This window comes from Dicentrarchus labrax, unplaced genomic scaffold (assembly GCF_905237075.1).
Source record: "Dicentrarchus labrax unplaced genomic scaffold, dlabrax2021, whole genome shotgun sequence".
Lineage (NCBI taxonomy): Eukaryota > Metazoa > Chordata > Actinopteri > Moronidae > Dicentrarchus > Dicentrarchus labrax.
In genome coordinates this window covers 8,461,082-8,477,740 of record NW_026136710.1, presented here as the reverse complement: position 1 = coordinate 8,477,740, position 16,659 = coordinate 8,461,082, and the positions used below count along the sequence as shown (strand labels likewise).

The window sequence follows — 16,659 nt, the reverse complement described above, 5'->3', positions numbered from 1 at the left end:
GAAATATCCAGATGCACGCACAAACACAAAGACGTGACACATTCCCACAAAAATCCTCAGCCTCACACATCACATCAGATCAAATCACGTCACATAACAGGAAACAGTTGCATACAATCAACAGCCAACGGCTCTGCTCCAACACAGCTCTTTCACAGACTAAAGTCCTGCAGCCGGTCACATTCCTTCTCCTCCCTACTGTCTGTCCTACAACTAAATGCCATTTGAGAGAACATGGTAATGAGGCCAGGCTCCTTTTAATTATCCTCCCATAAATGTCATTTGCTGGTCTCTGTGATGAATGCATTGTATACTTTCTTTATAGATTCATGTCATTTGTTTAAGTGTTGCTGTCACTGTGATAAACTGCATGTATGTGCAGCTTTTCTGATCACAGGTAGAGACATGCAAAAGGACAAAAAAACACTACCAGGTCACATTTAAAAACCTTTGTCCTTACTTCATTTACAAGCTGTAATTACAGAGAAATAAGGTCAACACAATAGGAAATCAATCAGAGGAACATCGTACAGGAATCACTGTTGCTGCTGATACACACACAAAGATAAAATGTAACACATACTGCCTTCCTCCCTTTGTTTCTTCTCTTTCTCTCTATTTCCATCTGTCTTTTTGTCTCTCTTGCTCTCTCTTTCAACCTCACACATGATTCAGCACTTCATGATTCAGCAGACCTTCTGTGTGTGTTTGTCTGTGTGTGTGTGTGTGTGTGTGGGTGTGTTCCTATGCACCTGTGTCCCTGCATGAGACTGAGGCGGAGGCCTCAAGTCACAGAGGACTTGGCATAGCCTATTCAGAGACAGGTGAATCAAGTCCACAGGACTCTATAAACCAAAGCCGACTAATCTCCTTTGACACCACACTATCTGTTGCTGAGCTGGCAAATTACAGTACACAGTGGCTTCATCGTGATCTCCTTTATTCACCTTACGATGCCTGTGCCCTCTGTCAGCTTATTCTGTTCGTCAGTAAGAAGGGAATATATTTACTCTGAACTAGTGCTGAAACAATATGTTAATCAACTGAAGATTGATCATCAACTCTAGATAATCAAGTTATTGTTTGAGGCATTTATCAAGCAAAAATGCCAGAGATGTATTGTTTCCAGTTTCTTTAAAGTGAGAATGTGCTGTTTTTCTCATAGTAAACTGTTAATCTAACTGTAAACTTTTGGTTGGAGAGAAAAGCAAATTAAAGACATCACCTTGACAGGAAATTTCTGTTTTCTTCACATGACTACATCTACTGTTGTAGATTTGCACTGCACATTATAAGAAGTGGTGTATGCAACAGATAAAGAAAGGCTGTGTTTATAACAATATATATCAAGAAACACCCCTGAAGCTCTGTCCCGCCCCTAATATAGCAAAAAAAACAAATAATATATAGCAAAAAAAAAAAAGACATTGTGAAAAGGTGCAGACAAACTTCACCTCCACTGTCAGTATGTTGACATTCTGGATCTAAAGATGGAAGAGTTAAAAAAAGGTCTGCTGTCAGACTGTCGCACAATAGCACAGGTTATTTCAGTGGAGACCAAATTTAGCCAGTGTAATGTAGTTACTGTCTCCTCTTCTGCTCCCACACAGTAAACTGGATACCCAGGTCAGTTAGCTCACATTTTCCCCCCTTTCAGATCAATTTACCGGCTGAGCTGTGAATCAACCATGCACCTTTACTTAGGACAAGGTATCCCTACAGACGGTATAATTAAACAGATCACTTGCATCATGCTGTGCTGCCGGCTCTAGCAGGTACTACCCTTCTCTTGCAGCTTAAAGGAAAAATCATCAACCAGGCAACTGTTATTAGCGGTGAAATAAGAGACCAATCTGATCCTGAGAGGTGAGTTAATCGGTCAAGTTGACAGAAACTGGTTGTACTTTTGCACGACAGCTCTATGATTCTGATGCTGACAAAGTGGAGCTGCACACAAGCAGCTGCTAGATGCCTTACACACATTCAGTTTGTTTCCCTATGAATAAAGTTCTAACTGCATGCAAGAGGTTATAAAATGAATCGTTGATTCAGGGAAGGCCCAATCCCATATCAAGAATGTGTACCGTGCATCTGATTGCCAGAGGCCCCTGAAAAATGATGCTTCAGGGCATATTTATGCAACAAAGCCAACCTCGGTGATGAAGCGATCGCATGAGATTATGACACAGGAGCACCCGTTCAGAGGGATAAAAAAGAAACTGGAAGTGGGGGATGTGAAGAAAGAAAAGTGCACCAATGTCAAGGTTTGATACTTTTACGTAAAAGAATAAATAATAAGAAAATAGGAAGGTGGTGGGTACAGTGGCAATGCAGGTGAATTATCAGCAGGTAACACTGGTAACAGTATCTCCTCAGCATGTCCTGCTACTGTAGTATGTCTATACTGACTATAGAGGGTGGATATCATTGTGTAACTCACCATGTGTGACAATGTGTTACCATAGTATCAAAATACAGTTGACTCTGCAACATGACCAGACAACATGTATTGTGATACACCACAATATCTGTTTAACTTAAGTGGAAAACAACCCCTTAAAGGTCCAGTGTGTAACATTTAGGAGAATCTATTGTCACAAATGGAATGTCATATACAATTTTAATTTTAATTTATATTTACAGACGCCGCAGGTTGCCTTCCTTAGAGTCCGCCACGTTGAAACCGCCATGTTTGTATAGTAACCAGGAATGGACAAACCAAACACTGTCTCCAGGAAGGGGCATTTGACTTTTTTCGTGCATTTTGCAACCACCATAGTTTCTCCTTTATGCTTGGAAGGGGAGGGTGAAGCGAGGGTGTTTCAGTCTGAAAATTCACCTCTAGATAGCACAAAATCCTACACACTGGACATTTAACTGGAGGGAAAATGTATCAAAATGTACCAAATGTATTCGCACACAGTGTTATGAAGTAAATATTAATAATTATGGTTGAGTCAGCAGAGTCTGTGCTGACTCAACCATAATTATTTTAACAAAATTTTAACACCCACACACTCCACACACACACACACACACACACACACACACACACACACACACACACACACACAAATCGTTTAAATGTAAGTCGGAAAAAATGACTTCAGCTGGCACAAAGCAGAACAGTTTCACAGTTAAATGTCAGAATCAATATCATAAGAGAATATCATGATTTTACAGCTAGTTTGTCAATAAAAAATAGTCCCAAGGGACCAGTCGGCTTAGACTAATGTTAGCTCTCTAGTTATGCATTTTGTAAACTGTCATACTATATTCATTTAAAATTTCAATTCAGCATCAAAGAGAAAGACAGTAATTAAGTTTAGATGTCTTATGAACCAATCACTGATGACTCTTCTGTAGGAAAATACAACAACTGGTAATGGGACTAATTAAAGCTATTTTTAAGTATTTGCCAGTTAAAAATAGCTACTAAAACTCAAAATATTTTAACGTTATTGGAATGTGTAGCCCATATAATGTACCTTATACATATGAGAGAACAGTAACAAAAAAAAGTGATATTACCAATCTAAGAAGCTTTAGCCTGAAACTGAGATGTTTGGTTTGATGGTTATTCTTAATTCTCACTTTTCACTGATAAATAGGAATCATACTAGATAGTACAAATGTGCCATGATTTATGGTGAGATATAAGTTATAAAACAAATTTGCAATGCAATAAAGTTCAGGTTTACTGATTTGTTATTGACAGACAAATTCTGCCTGGGGCCTCAGAAAGGGTAGAGCCACCCCTGGGGGCTGGTATGCTGCCACAAGCCCAACCTGAGCCCTTGCGCTTGAGCTGGGATCTGGCGGGAGGCATGGTGGCTGTGATGAGCCAGATGTGGCACTGGGAGCTGTGGGGATTCTCTACAGCAGTTTAAAAATGTTATCCCACTAGTCTGCTTTTGCATTTTCTATTAAATACAATTAACTAAAATCAGCACTGGATAGGGTTGTATCTAAATCTATTCCTGGTACCATAAATCGTGACAATTTCTCTCCAACATTAGCACATACGCAAAGGTAACAGCAGAAGTTGGAGAAAAAGTGCCTGTCGTGACTGTAAGGTCATTGGGATAATTAGCTCTGTATCTGAGAGGATGTGAAATAATAAGGAAAACATAAGGGAGGCAGGGTTAGAAATGAATAGGAGCAGGGGGCAAAAATGCCCTTGAAAGATCTAAAAATGCCAGTGAAATTAAAGATGAAAGGGCAAAAAATGCCCCCGATAACTGTCCTCATTATTTTATTGAATTGTTAAATATCCAGCCATTAAATATAATTCCCCTGTGGGCCATATAGGTGAGTGAATGAATGATTGGGGATCTACTTTTTTCAGTGTTCAGGAAATATTGAGTCAGTTTGAGAGGGGTTTTGGGTGGTTTTTTTGGGCCACATGGGGTTGTATTTCTATGGAATATGTTCACCTGCGTTTGCTCTTAGTGCTGTTGGCACTGGGTAGGTAGCATTCAGTATTTTTATCAAACAATCTGGAGAAAAAACATGAGGCTGGGGGTTGATGATGGCAGTAAGAATGAAAACAGTAAAGTTGCAGCAGTAAAACCAAAATACTTCAGTAAAATGTGTTATCAAAATTACCAAAACGTCCCCCTCCAGACATGGATTAAGACATATACAAATAGTCTTCTTGGAACAACAATGTATCTGATGTGTTTTTTTAAATAACAAACAATTTAATATAAAATATAATTCCCACATTAAAATCCTTAAAAAAGGTATCTACTCTTTCTACCTCATTAAAAATTCCAGAATATATTAATATGCACACTTTGTTGATTCCTAAAGCTTTCCTGAAGATCCACAAGATATCTCCTCCTTATTATGTTTCTGAGTCCATTGTCGGAGTATGTGCGGCAGGTGGCACCTTCAAGTTTCTACATCACACTTCTTTAAGTTGCATACGGGACCGAATCATGTTGATAGGCCCGCCCCATAAAATCTGATTTTCAATTTTTAAATTATTTAACTCTCCACTAAACTAACTTGAGTGTTTACATTGCCACAATAATACAGGAAAACCCACCAAGTTACTTCCAGATGTCTAAACAGTGCACCAGCCTCCATTTGGTTGGTGCTTGTTTAAATTGTGGTTTGTTTGAGCACACAGCGTATTTACTGCTCCGCATGACCTTCACACTGTACACTGCAATTTCCCTAAGCACTCTGCATTGCAATAATTATGTGTTCGCAAACAAATGAATGAATGATTGAACAAACACACAAAGGATCATGCATACAGATGCGGGTAGAAGCACTGAGTACGCTGGGGTCAGAGCTTGTATAACCAAAAATCACAAATTCCATCTCACTGGTGATCTTAAAATCTATTAAAGGTAATATTAATGCTTATTCAGACTATTGCATCATATATATTTTGTCTTTTATTATTATTTTTCGGACTAATCAGCACAGCCAGATGGATTCTCCTCTCTCATGTGTGACAATCAAATGAGTTGCTTAAATAAGATGCATCAGTTCCTTTGTGGGTACTAATACTGTAACCACTCAGCTGTTTTACTTAGACCACAATACCCAGCTGCCATTTCCCCGCAGTATTGTCCGTAAGAGGTTTCTGAGAAAAATCGAGACATTAAATAAAAAGGACTTCAACATGGATTAAGCTTCATCAGAATCTTTTATGTGCATAGGACATCTCCAGTATCTATCATATTAAGCAGGAAAATTCTGCTCCTGTGAGGTAAAAATTAAACTTGTAGGAGCGTGAGGCCTGTAAGAAGACCAACGCATGTTCACATGCAGCTTCTGTCTGCTACAGATCTTAGTTAACATTAAGATCTCTGAAAAATATAGAGGCATGGCTCTAATTGAGAGTTTTGGCGAAACAACAAATCTGACTTAACGCAGTCCTGACTGTCCAGCCAGCACTGATAAAATAACGGCCCTCTCTACTTCGCAGATGGAGAGAAGAGATGGTGACGAAGTGAAGAGGGGGGCAGGGAGCACACGACAGATGAAGGAATGATGGACATGCAGGCTGGAGGATGATTTATTGTCGAAACTCACTGTCTGAATAACTAACTGAGTCCATCCCAAGGCTGATGTAATGATGGTTCACTGCTTGAAACCCATTATGATGGCAGGAGACTGCATTTGTCCCTCCATTAAAGCACTAATCCTGCATCCTACACCTAACATGTTACGACAGCTTGGAATTTTTCCACCGAGTGCCTTTTCTTTCCTTTTACATCTCTTGTGGATGTGTCTGATTTGCCGTTGTTTTATTATTCAGTGTGTCTATTTAATGTGGTTAGACCGAAATAACTACATTTGATTTTTATACTGTATTTTCTTTAGCTAATACTAAGGTTACAGCAGAGTGCAAAAGGTGGATGACATACCATGAGTGAGAGAGGAGCATACAAATGAGAGAGAGGGGAGAACCAGAGAGGAACAAACAGGCAGAGTTTGATAAGCAGAAAGACGAATGGAGACAAAGAGGAATGACTGAGCGTGAGAGAGACAAACTGGGAGTGCAGGGCTGTTGTATCCAAGCATTATGACACATCCCTATATACTGCACTGCCTGCATACTCACTGCAGATTTTCATTAACCTTGCGGCACCGTCTATTTGTGTTTCTAACCTGGTCCATACCATCTCATCCTCCCACTGCATGCAGCTCTGCAAACCAAACAGCAATATAATATACAGCACTTCCCTCAAATTTATAATCAACTTCCTACACAGTGTGCATGCCAAGACAATAACACCAAGCAACTGCAATCCATATGGTGCTCACTTTTCAGAATATGGTTCGTGATGTTAGTGTCTGTATCCTACGCTATATCAAAACTCCGTATTTACCAAAGCTTGAATAATGCTTTGCTGAAGCATGAATAATGCTTTTGTTTTCCAAATGCCACGTTATGCAGTAAGGGTAATATAACACAGTTTAAAACACACACTGACAGATAAATATAAGCTACCATAAACACTATAAAAGTCTGCTGCCTCATTGGTACTTGAGCACAAATATGATCTTTTCCTGCTCCATAAATGTTCACTGATCCATAGTATGGGGGCTGGGAATTAGACACACGCCGATGCTGTTCATGACTATAGCTATTATATTTATATTAAATTTACAGGTTCATAAAATTTTGTTGCAAAATGCATCTTTATACAATAAATTATCCATTTTTGCACTTTAATTGTTACTGATATCTCACTGAACAGTGCACTCTAAAGAATGTAAGCTCAGGTTGAGCCCTGACAACAACACAATTTGCTTCAACCAGTGTAACAAACAGCATGGACAACAGCAGCGATAACAGGGGAGTCAGACAATAAGGGATGGAGAGCGTGCTGTGGGGCAAGGACATTCAGGACGAGGTGAGAGAGAGAGAGAGAGAGAGAGAGAGAGAGAGAGAGAAGAGAGAGAGAGAGATGCTTTTATGGTCAACCATTTACATTTTATCTAAGAGCAAATCGAACGTAGCATCAGTGCTTTGGTCATGATGGCTAAAATGTATGGAGCGGTACAGTCACGATATGGATAGGGGCAATCTTTTGATCAGCCAGTCTGTAATGAAATTGTTACCGGGAGAAAGAGAAGACTAGAGCTTGGTTAAATAGTCTGAGTCAGGGAGTGCAAGGACTCGATGGAGGGTAATAATGTATCACTCTCGGTTATGCCCAGTGGGGTTTAACCTTGTGGATGTTCACACAAAATCCAACAGAGGCATCCAGAACAACTGCACCAGCACAACATTAAGAAAGGAGTTCATTTAGTCTCTAATATACAATACCTAGATACAATGTTATACTCTTAATGACTACATTATATCATGCCCTGAATCCATACAGACTTACTACATAGTTAGAACTAAAGCTTTTTTTCTGAAGGCAATTACTTTTGATTTCTGATTTTGAATTAATTTCACCCATCAATGAGCTGAATTACCACTTGTTATCCACAGATAAGCCTTCTGACCAGTGGTGATTGACAGCACCTATTAGTCTTATACGTGCATTAACCTTTCAAGGTTGTTGCCGTGCTGCTGGGAAAAGCATGCAGCCAGAAGACACCATTCAGCACAGAAATACAACCATAACTCCCTTACCCTGCATCATTGTCCTGCTCTCTGCTTTTATATCAATCCCTTTTCTGTATTATTTTCTGATCACTGATGTACACAGACAAACATACACACCTCCTCCCACTGATGTATGTATCTGATGAGTCGGGACAGTCTCAACAGACGCAGAAGACTGAGGATCTTGGTGAAGCGGACGATTCGCAGGGCACGGGCTGTTTTATATACCTCCGAGTCAAAGCCTTTCTCCACTATTAAAAAGATATAATCCACTGGAATGGAGGAGAGGAAGTCCACAACAAACCAGCTCTTCAGGTAATTCATCTTGATGACCTTGGGGTCGAGGATGATCTCGGAGCTCTCCTCGTTGACGATCCCCGTCCTGAAGTTCATGACCAGGTCCACCAGGAAGATGGTGTCTGAGGCCACATTGAAGACCAGCCAGGTGGTGGTAGTCTGCTCTGAGAAGAAGGTTATTCCCACAGGAATGATGATTAGATTCCCCATCATCATGATGAGCATTATCAAGTCCCAGTAGAACCTGCAGAGCGACACACATGAATCAGTAATGCAAGGTCGTAAACATATTGTAGAGACAGTGCATTGATATATGTAGGTATAAGTGTATTCACATTTTCAAAGAATGCGAATACACTTCGAGAACTTTGCCAATGAATATAAAGCTTCTATCAAAATCCACCATCAAGGCTGTAAGGCTAAGAGTGAAGCTGGAGAGTAGTAAAAGAATATACAGAGCATACAGACGCGCTGCAAGGCAGTACTTAAACACAACGGTGATATATGTACTAGCATGCTAACATTTGCTAATTACATTACATTACATTACATACAAGTCCAGCTGAGATTGAATGAAACGCCACTAGTTCTGAGGGTATTTGGGATAAACCAAAGTACAGGACAAATCAAAAATTTGACCGAATGGTGAAAAGTCTGAGGATCACCAAAGTCATTACATTTCATCCTGAGGGGAAACATTAACATCTGTACCAAATGTCATGACAATCCATCCATAAGTTGTTGAGATATTTCACTCACAACGACAAATGTAAACTTCACGGTTGCGCTAAAGGAAAAGTCAGGGGCTCACCAAATTCAGCAGGATTCATCCTCTTGGGAACATGAATATCTGCACATAATGCAAAATTTAAATCTGGACCAAAGTGGTGGACTGACAAACTAACTACCATTTCCTAGAGCCATCCAGCTAACATAGCAAAACAACAATGTTAAGGTTGTTATTATAATCTGACTTATTTCCAGCTATGGAAGTTCTCAGCATATACTGTATATGTTGCCAATTTGTCCAAACAATAATCAGTAGGAAATGATTAAAGACCGAGGTCTGTGGACGCACAAAGGGTCTTCATGGGTCACATGCCATCCTACAAGTAATAAGCATGAAGTCCAGCTCTGACAGCTACATACACCGATCAGCCATAACATTATGAGCACTGACAGGTGAAGTGATTATCTCGTTATCATGGGATATATTAGGCAACAAGTGAACATTTTGCCCTCAAAGTTGATGTGTTAGGAGCAGGAAAAATGGGCAAGTGTAAGGATTTCTGCAGCTCTCGTGGGTCGTTCCCAGTCTGCAGTGATGCACATAGGCAGCGAAGGCTGGCCTGTGTGGTCCGATCCAACAGACGAGCTACTGTAGCTCAGACTGCTGAAAAAGTTAATGCTGGTTCTGATAGAAAGCTGTCAGAACACACAGTGCATCACAGTTTGTTGTTTACGGGGCTGCATAACATTATGACCACCAGCGTACCCAGGTAGTCATAATGTTTGGGCTGATCAGTGTATGCTTAGGCTGTTACAAAATCTCTTCTTAGTCTTTTGTGAGGATCCAAAGTTAACTATGATTCAAGGGCATCACCAAATGTGCTGCTAGAACTTACTGTATGTATTCAGGGCCCTGTTAGAATGAGACCCTCTCATCCTTCCTGGCTGTGCTAATGTCCCTGCCCTCTGTCTTGTGATGAACAGAGCCAGAAGTGATTCATCAGCACCCTGCTCTTTTCACGAAGTGTCCTGGGCCTCGATAAAGGCAGAGCAACCATGAATGAAAATAGATGCTTTCAGGAATCCTATCTTGTGCTAAAAACTCTCCACTGACGCCATCCCTGCTGCCCGACTGACTGCCTGCCTCTGCTCTGCCTTGCTGCCCGTCCATTGCTGTTGTTGAAGATGGAAATGGACTGGCTGGCTGGTTGGCACACTGCCTGTCTGGCTGGCACACTGGCCACCCGGTAATGGATCTGTTTGAATGAATTAAAACATGGCCTTGGCTTTATAAATATCCATGGATCATGTGTCCGATAATTGTCTTCACTTCAACTAAACAGCGGTCACCAAGCTGGTTCATAATATCCACCTAAGGTATTTTTACACCAGCAGGCACTGAACTGGGGGCCTAAGGAGTGGACTTCATATGGAGAGCCTTGACTTAACACCTTGAGTGGGACATCAAAGCACAGAACATGATGCTACAGATGCCTCTAAAGTATTAACAAGATACTTCTGCAAAAATAAGGAATGAAATTCACTTCAACTTAGCAATTACCACACATACCCTAAATTAAACAAATTAGAATAAACACACACTATTGTCAACCTTTCCGTCTATTGATGCCCCTTCAGGCAACATGCCAGGATAATGTGCATACAGTATCTGTGTGTGACATGAGTTATTCTTTTTATTTATATTTAAATGTTTAATAAGAGGTTGCAGTGAAGACATCCGCCATGATTCATCTTTTCAATTGCTTCATAACAAGATACAGTGAAAGAAAGAGCTATTCATATCCGAGGGGAACAAGGACAAAGATGAAACCATGATGATAAAGTACATTTTTAGGGATCTTTTAAATTTTTAGAAAACAATTACTTTAGATAGTTTAATTAGTCTGTGGTTAAAAGGGGGAGCTATATGAGGACAAAGAAAATAAATTACCTCAAAAAGTCAAAGTTCATGATCTGAAATAAAGTAATTTATAGAATAGTGTGTTAAAAAGCACTACTTTTGACAATACAGTATTAATTAAATGTTAATTTGAAATCCAATTGAGAAAGTCACTCAAAAATATGACACTAAGGTTTTAAAAAAGAAAGAAGAAACACACTTAAACCGCTCAAGAACTCAGTATCAGCATCTGTTAAATTGCTAAATTTCAAGTAATGGAAATGTTGGATGTTTTTCACTCATATTAACATAATGAAAAGCCCACAGAGTGCCCACATATTTCTATTTATCTCATGACTTGGGTAGGTGGTATTTATACTGTACATAACCTCTGAGACACCCACTTATCTAATGAATAAAACATTGAGTTTCAGTTCTAGAATTTGAAACTATAAAAACAGGAAACTGCAAACAAAATGTGCTGCTTAGAAAGAAGTTGTTTACAGACTAGAGGAAGATCGCTTCAGATGTTAGCATGCTGTTGTGGTTTAATTTTTCCATCTCAATCTCAAGTGGCATTCCACATTTTAAAAGGTCCAGGGTGTAACATTTAGGAGGATCTATTGGCAGAAATGGGATATAATATGTATAACTGTGTTTTCATTAGTGTACAATAACCTGAATATAGGAATCGTTATGTTTTTGTTACCTTAGAATGAGCCATTTTTATCTACAGACGCCGCAGTTAGTGTGCCAAAGCAGTCAGCTCCAACAACAAGACTGCGCCAGGCTCTTGCTACATCACTGTATTAAGCTTTTGCCTCGGTCCTTCTAGCCTGAGAAAGCACAGCCCCAGTTAAACCAGTAGCTGCGAGCAGTACACCCAACTGTATCTGCAGCTCCTACTCCAGCAATGCACTCGGTCACCAGCCCCTTGGACCTAAAACAGGAGCTTGGAGCTGCTGCAGAAACCCAAAAAAGAGAAACAGTGAACCACGGTTGATCACACCGTAGCTACCACCCCTGCTGTAGATCAAAGAACGAGCGCCAACTGAGGCAGAGGATCATTATCAGAACAATCCCGCTTCAAATCAAGCCGGCTCATTTCTTCTTGTAGGTTTCCTCCCTACATCAAGTGCTCCATCATAATCAATGCCAGACCTCTCCTGCCAAGCAACAGAGGGAACCCCACACAATCTTACTCAGCATGGCCCGACCCTATCCAATCTGCAGTGTAACGAGTACGCTGTGCAAGAGGTCACATACTGCACTGATGTATACAGTGAGAAAAGTATGGACTGCAGATCAAATAATTAGAGGTGACATCGTTCTCTGTAGATCCGCCGCTTTGGAGGGCAACATATTTGTTAGACTCGGCTACAGTGTTGTAAAGAGGCTTTACTCCATCGTTAAATCTTTACACAGAAACAGTTTGCATAGGGACAGTAAAGTATCATTATTAAATGTGGGGTTCTAAACATCCGAATCCTCAAATGGAGGAATAACCTTCATTTTTATAAGAATAAAAACATGTAATTTTCGATGACCTGGAGAGGTTGCCAAAAAGAAATTACCCCTAATTTTCTACATAATATTCTAGGAAGCATGATACCTTTAAACGGCTAAAATTATGGTGAGCAAGAACAGCAATGTCACACTTAAAGTGATCATTTTAATACTTTGTAAGGGCTAAAACACACCCATCTGGCTTGACCATAGTGTCTCTCTTTATAACAGACGCTGAAAGAAAACATCACTGAGAGTCTTTTAGACTACGACAAAGGCCTCTCCTTAGCATAACCAGAGGTGTGTGAGGCCGTGCATGAGGCCTCTCTAAAAATCTATGAATAATGAATATTACTAACCTGCCATTAATCTTTAAGCAGCCACTGTGTACAAAGAATATGTCAGATATTGAGTTTCAAACACTCCCCCAAAGCAATATAAAGCCCGTGTGAATAGTGGTGTCATTCATGGACTGTACTTACGTAAGACTTTTCATTAAAAGACCATACAGAGTATTTTGTTTTCTCTTTTTGCTCATACAAGGGGATGCCACAGTATACAAAAGAATAAGGGACAGTAAATGTTCAATAGAATTATATGAGGATGAAATATTGCTAGGGATATGCAGTCCTGTAGCAAACAACCTACTAAACAAAAACAATTAAGTTGTTAAGTTAAGCCACACGAGGGGACCAAGCACAGTGTACCTTTGCACCTCTATCATTTATGCACCAGCATGATAGGTAGCTTGAAGCACAGGGATATAACCTCACAGCACTGTACCACTTTCAAGCCAGGAGGCAGTCTCACTGCAATAGAAGGGTTGTGTCTTTAAACTGTAATGCTATTTATGCTGATTTCCTATGAAAAACCGCCCTTTGGAAAATGTCACGGGGAAGGAACCTTAGGGGGCCTGAGTTAGTGAAACATTTTCTAATACAGCAGAAATAAAAAGGGCCAATCTCCTTGTGCAGAGATGAAATTGCAAAATCCCCATTGTTGTCTCTAATTTTACATATTTAGAATATGCTGCTCGACATATATTGCATGCAAACTACAGTGACAACATACATCCATCATTTACCATTATGGGGCATTATTTTCCTTCATATTCCCCCTAAATTCCCCCCCTCTTGCAAAGAAAGTCCATCATACAGTAGATTAATACAGCCCATATACTTAAGAGAACCAATTAAATTGCTAGATAAATTAATAACTGTGAAAAAAGTATGCCTATTCACTGAATTGTTCAGGTCCTACCCTTTGGCCATTTTGGAGAGGGGGGGATCAATTTTCCTTACATAATTGTTTTCAGAGATTGTTAAGCTCATTGACTGTTGTGTTGTGCTACTAATCCTTGCCCTCCATTATTATACATTTGTGTGAGCACATGTGCATGTGCATATGCCGGAGTCTTTGCCTGGGTGAGCTCAGGATATCCTAGTTAGCATTAATCTTATGCGTAATGTAATAAGTGCAGTTTAGAGCTACCGTGTGTTCTATTGAACTGTTGCATTAAAAGCATTGCGTACGAATAAAAGCAAGGCACACAGGCCAAGTGGAAGACCAACTGTAACTTTCAGTGCACTAATTCTTTGGGTCTGAATTCAGCCTGCAGACTCCAGCAGCTCTGAATCAGCAGCAGAGAAACAGAGTGCTGCATACTCAGGCCTGCTTTAAGTTCAGGACCATGGACAGCTCTGACGTGCCCTGGCACGTTACATGTAGCTTCAATGGAAAACGGGGATGATTGTCACCGTCAAGCTGCGCCAGGGGACACTGGTGCAGAGACTAGGCCAGATGAGATGCTTAATTGGTTGAGTGGTTGAACTGTAAACACGCAGCTTGTGGAGAACCGGTCCTGGCTTCACCTGATCTCATTTGTTTACCATCTGAATGCACTGTGTAAGACTCAAACTGACTGGAGCTCATGTGCTACACTAATCATACATGTGTGATAATATGGGGAGTCGTTGCGTCTTTCATCAGACAGTTTTAAAACTTGCAGTCTTGTGGGACAATAGGCACCACAGGGTTGTTCTGGTGAAAGAATGACAAACCAAAAAAAGGGAAAACAAAAGACCACAATAATCACTGTGGCATTTAGTGAAAGAAAGTGTGACAATGATGCTTCTGCAGCTCCTGTGCAACCAACACATTCCATCACATTTCCTCAGCTTCAAAAACATATCACTCATTCATTAAGAGCTGTCAGATGTTTGCGGCTCCATGCTCAGATTCAAAGGCCAGTCTCAGCTGATTAATTCAAAACACGCATATTCTCTCCTTAAATCGTTTTCCTGCACGATTTTTACCGCATTCTGTGCGTTTTTTTCGCACACAGGCCCGTCGTCTTATACCGCCGCCTACAATGAAATGTTTACAACCGGGATGGTGCAATGGCATTGTCACGTTGTGCGTCCAGGTACTGTCGCCCAGACAGGAGAATATGTCGCAATGAGGACTTGACACTGTGCACGTTATTGTGGAACAATTAGAAGAAGAAAAAAGGTGCGCTAGTGTGTGTGTATGTGTGTGTGTGTGTGTGTGTGTGTGTGTGTGTGTGGGGCGTGTGTGTGGCGTGTGTGTGTGTGTTTTCAAATCATGACATTCACCATCCTTTTTCCAAGGACATATCACTGATACACCTTTTGAAGCCTTAATGCGTCCCGCTCTATTATAATAAAAATGCCGCAATGAAACACACACACTCACTGGGCACATTTCGTCAGTGGAGCCCTGAGCCGGCGGAAGCCTGATTGCCTAAATACAGAGGTAGATTAGCGTATGCGCTTCGGGGCAGACAGTGCGTGCCGATGACAGAGCGTTATGTGTGCAAGTATATAGCTTGCAGACCCCAGGGTGACGGGAGGGGTGGATAAAAAGGGAGGGAGGAGGGTGAGTGAGCAGGTGTCTTTTCCAGCCCTTACCTAAAATCGCTATATGGATGAATGATCCAGTATCCGGCCGTTTGAACCCTCTCTTGCTCTTTCTCCACGGCTTTCTGACTGCCGAACATACGCAAGGAGAACTTATTGACTCCGGGCTGCATCATGGCCCCAAATTGCCTCTGCATAAAACCATGTTGCCTGGCCGCCCCCTCCAGATCGTCAAACCCGACCATGGCCTCTTCCCGCTCCCCCTTGAAGCTCACGGAGTTGCCGTGCTCCTTCATGTTCTGGCTCCCCGTGTTATTTTTCTGTATCGAGTCTTGCCTCTGAAAAACATTATTCCCATCCGCCTTCTCCTCCTTGCTGCTGGAGAACGAATTAGATTTGTCTTCCATGGTGTTTTTAGTTTTCCCGTTTTTCTTCGTGGCGATGCGTTCCGTCTCCGGCTCGGGAGGGTCTGCGCGCTGAACTCGAGAGGACCCGCCGTGAGCTCTCCTGTCTGTGGGTTGTTGTGTTTTTTTTTAATGTCCTTCAAAACTGTTCTAGCTCCTCTGCCTTCAGTGCGAGTGCTGCAAACTGAGACAGAGTGCCCGAGAACCCGGTGGATCAGGTTTCTTGGGTTACCGCCATCTACCGACGGCCCCGGCTTCTGCCGTCCAAAGCCTCTGCCTCGTCTCACTTCGCACGGCACTGCGGTTTAACTGGCACATGCCCCTGCACCTTATTTACATAATGTGGCTCATGATAGCCCCCCCCGTCTCCCCGTCTCCCCTCTCCTCCTCTGTCATCACTTTCACACATGGCAGGAGGAAGCCGGTATTATAGGAGCACACGCGAATGGTATATGAAGTTAATTTAACCAATTGATACAGCATGCGTGCTTCCTGGCGCTGGGTTTGTTTCCTACTGAGGAGTGATAATAGAAGGCAACACGGTGAAACAGATTGTGATGTCGGTGTGATCGGAGCTTTGAGCCACTGGTCATATGAGAAAAACTAGTTGAACATCTTGTGGATATGGCACCTTTTAAGGTGTTGCAGATATGATCCAACATTTAGAGTGTGAACTGACGCCATGTTCGCAAGCTACAAGCACTTGTTTGCACAGCCCACTTTTACAAGCAGCCTTGACTTCAATAAGCTCCAAATAAAATCATCTGCATGGTGCATTTTAAACCGGAGGTAATTAGGTAATGTCTGCAGAAGGCTTTATGAGTATACATTTAGGGATAATGAAGCTCTCCTCTAATG

The 16,659-nt window shown here is 41.3% G+C and overlaps 1 protein-coding gene across 1 annotated transcript in view; it reads right to left on the bottom strand.

Moving 5' to 3' along the window:
• Positions 1-16,105, bottom strand: part of LOC127370521 (potassium/sodium hyperpolarization-activated cyclic nucleotide-gated channel 1) — a 72,485-nt gene extending 56,380 nt beyond the window's left edge. The window contains exons 1-2 of the mRNA XM_051412653.1: positions 15,449-16,105; positions 8,204-8,627 (exon numbers count right to left, since the gene is read on the bottom strand). Coding sequence (XP_051268613.1) covers positions 8,204-8,627; positions 15,449-15,804 — 780 coding nt within the window. The 5' untranslated portion in view covers positions 15,805-16,105. The remainder of the gene's footprint in view (positions 1-8,203; positions 8,628-15,448) is intronic.
• Between the last annotated feature and the right edge of the window lie 554 nt (positions 16,106-16,659).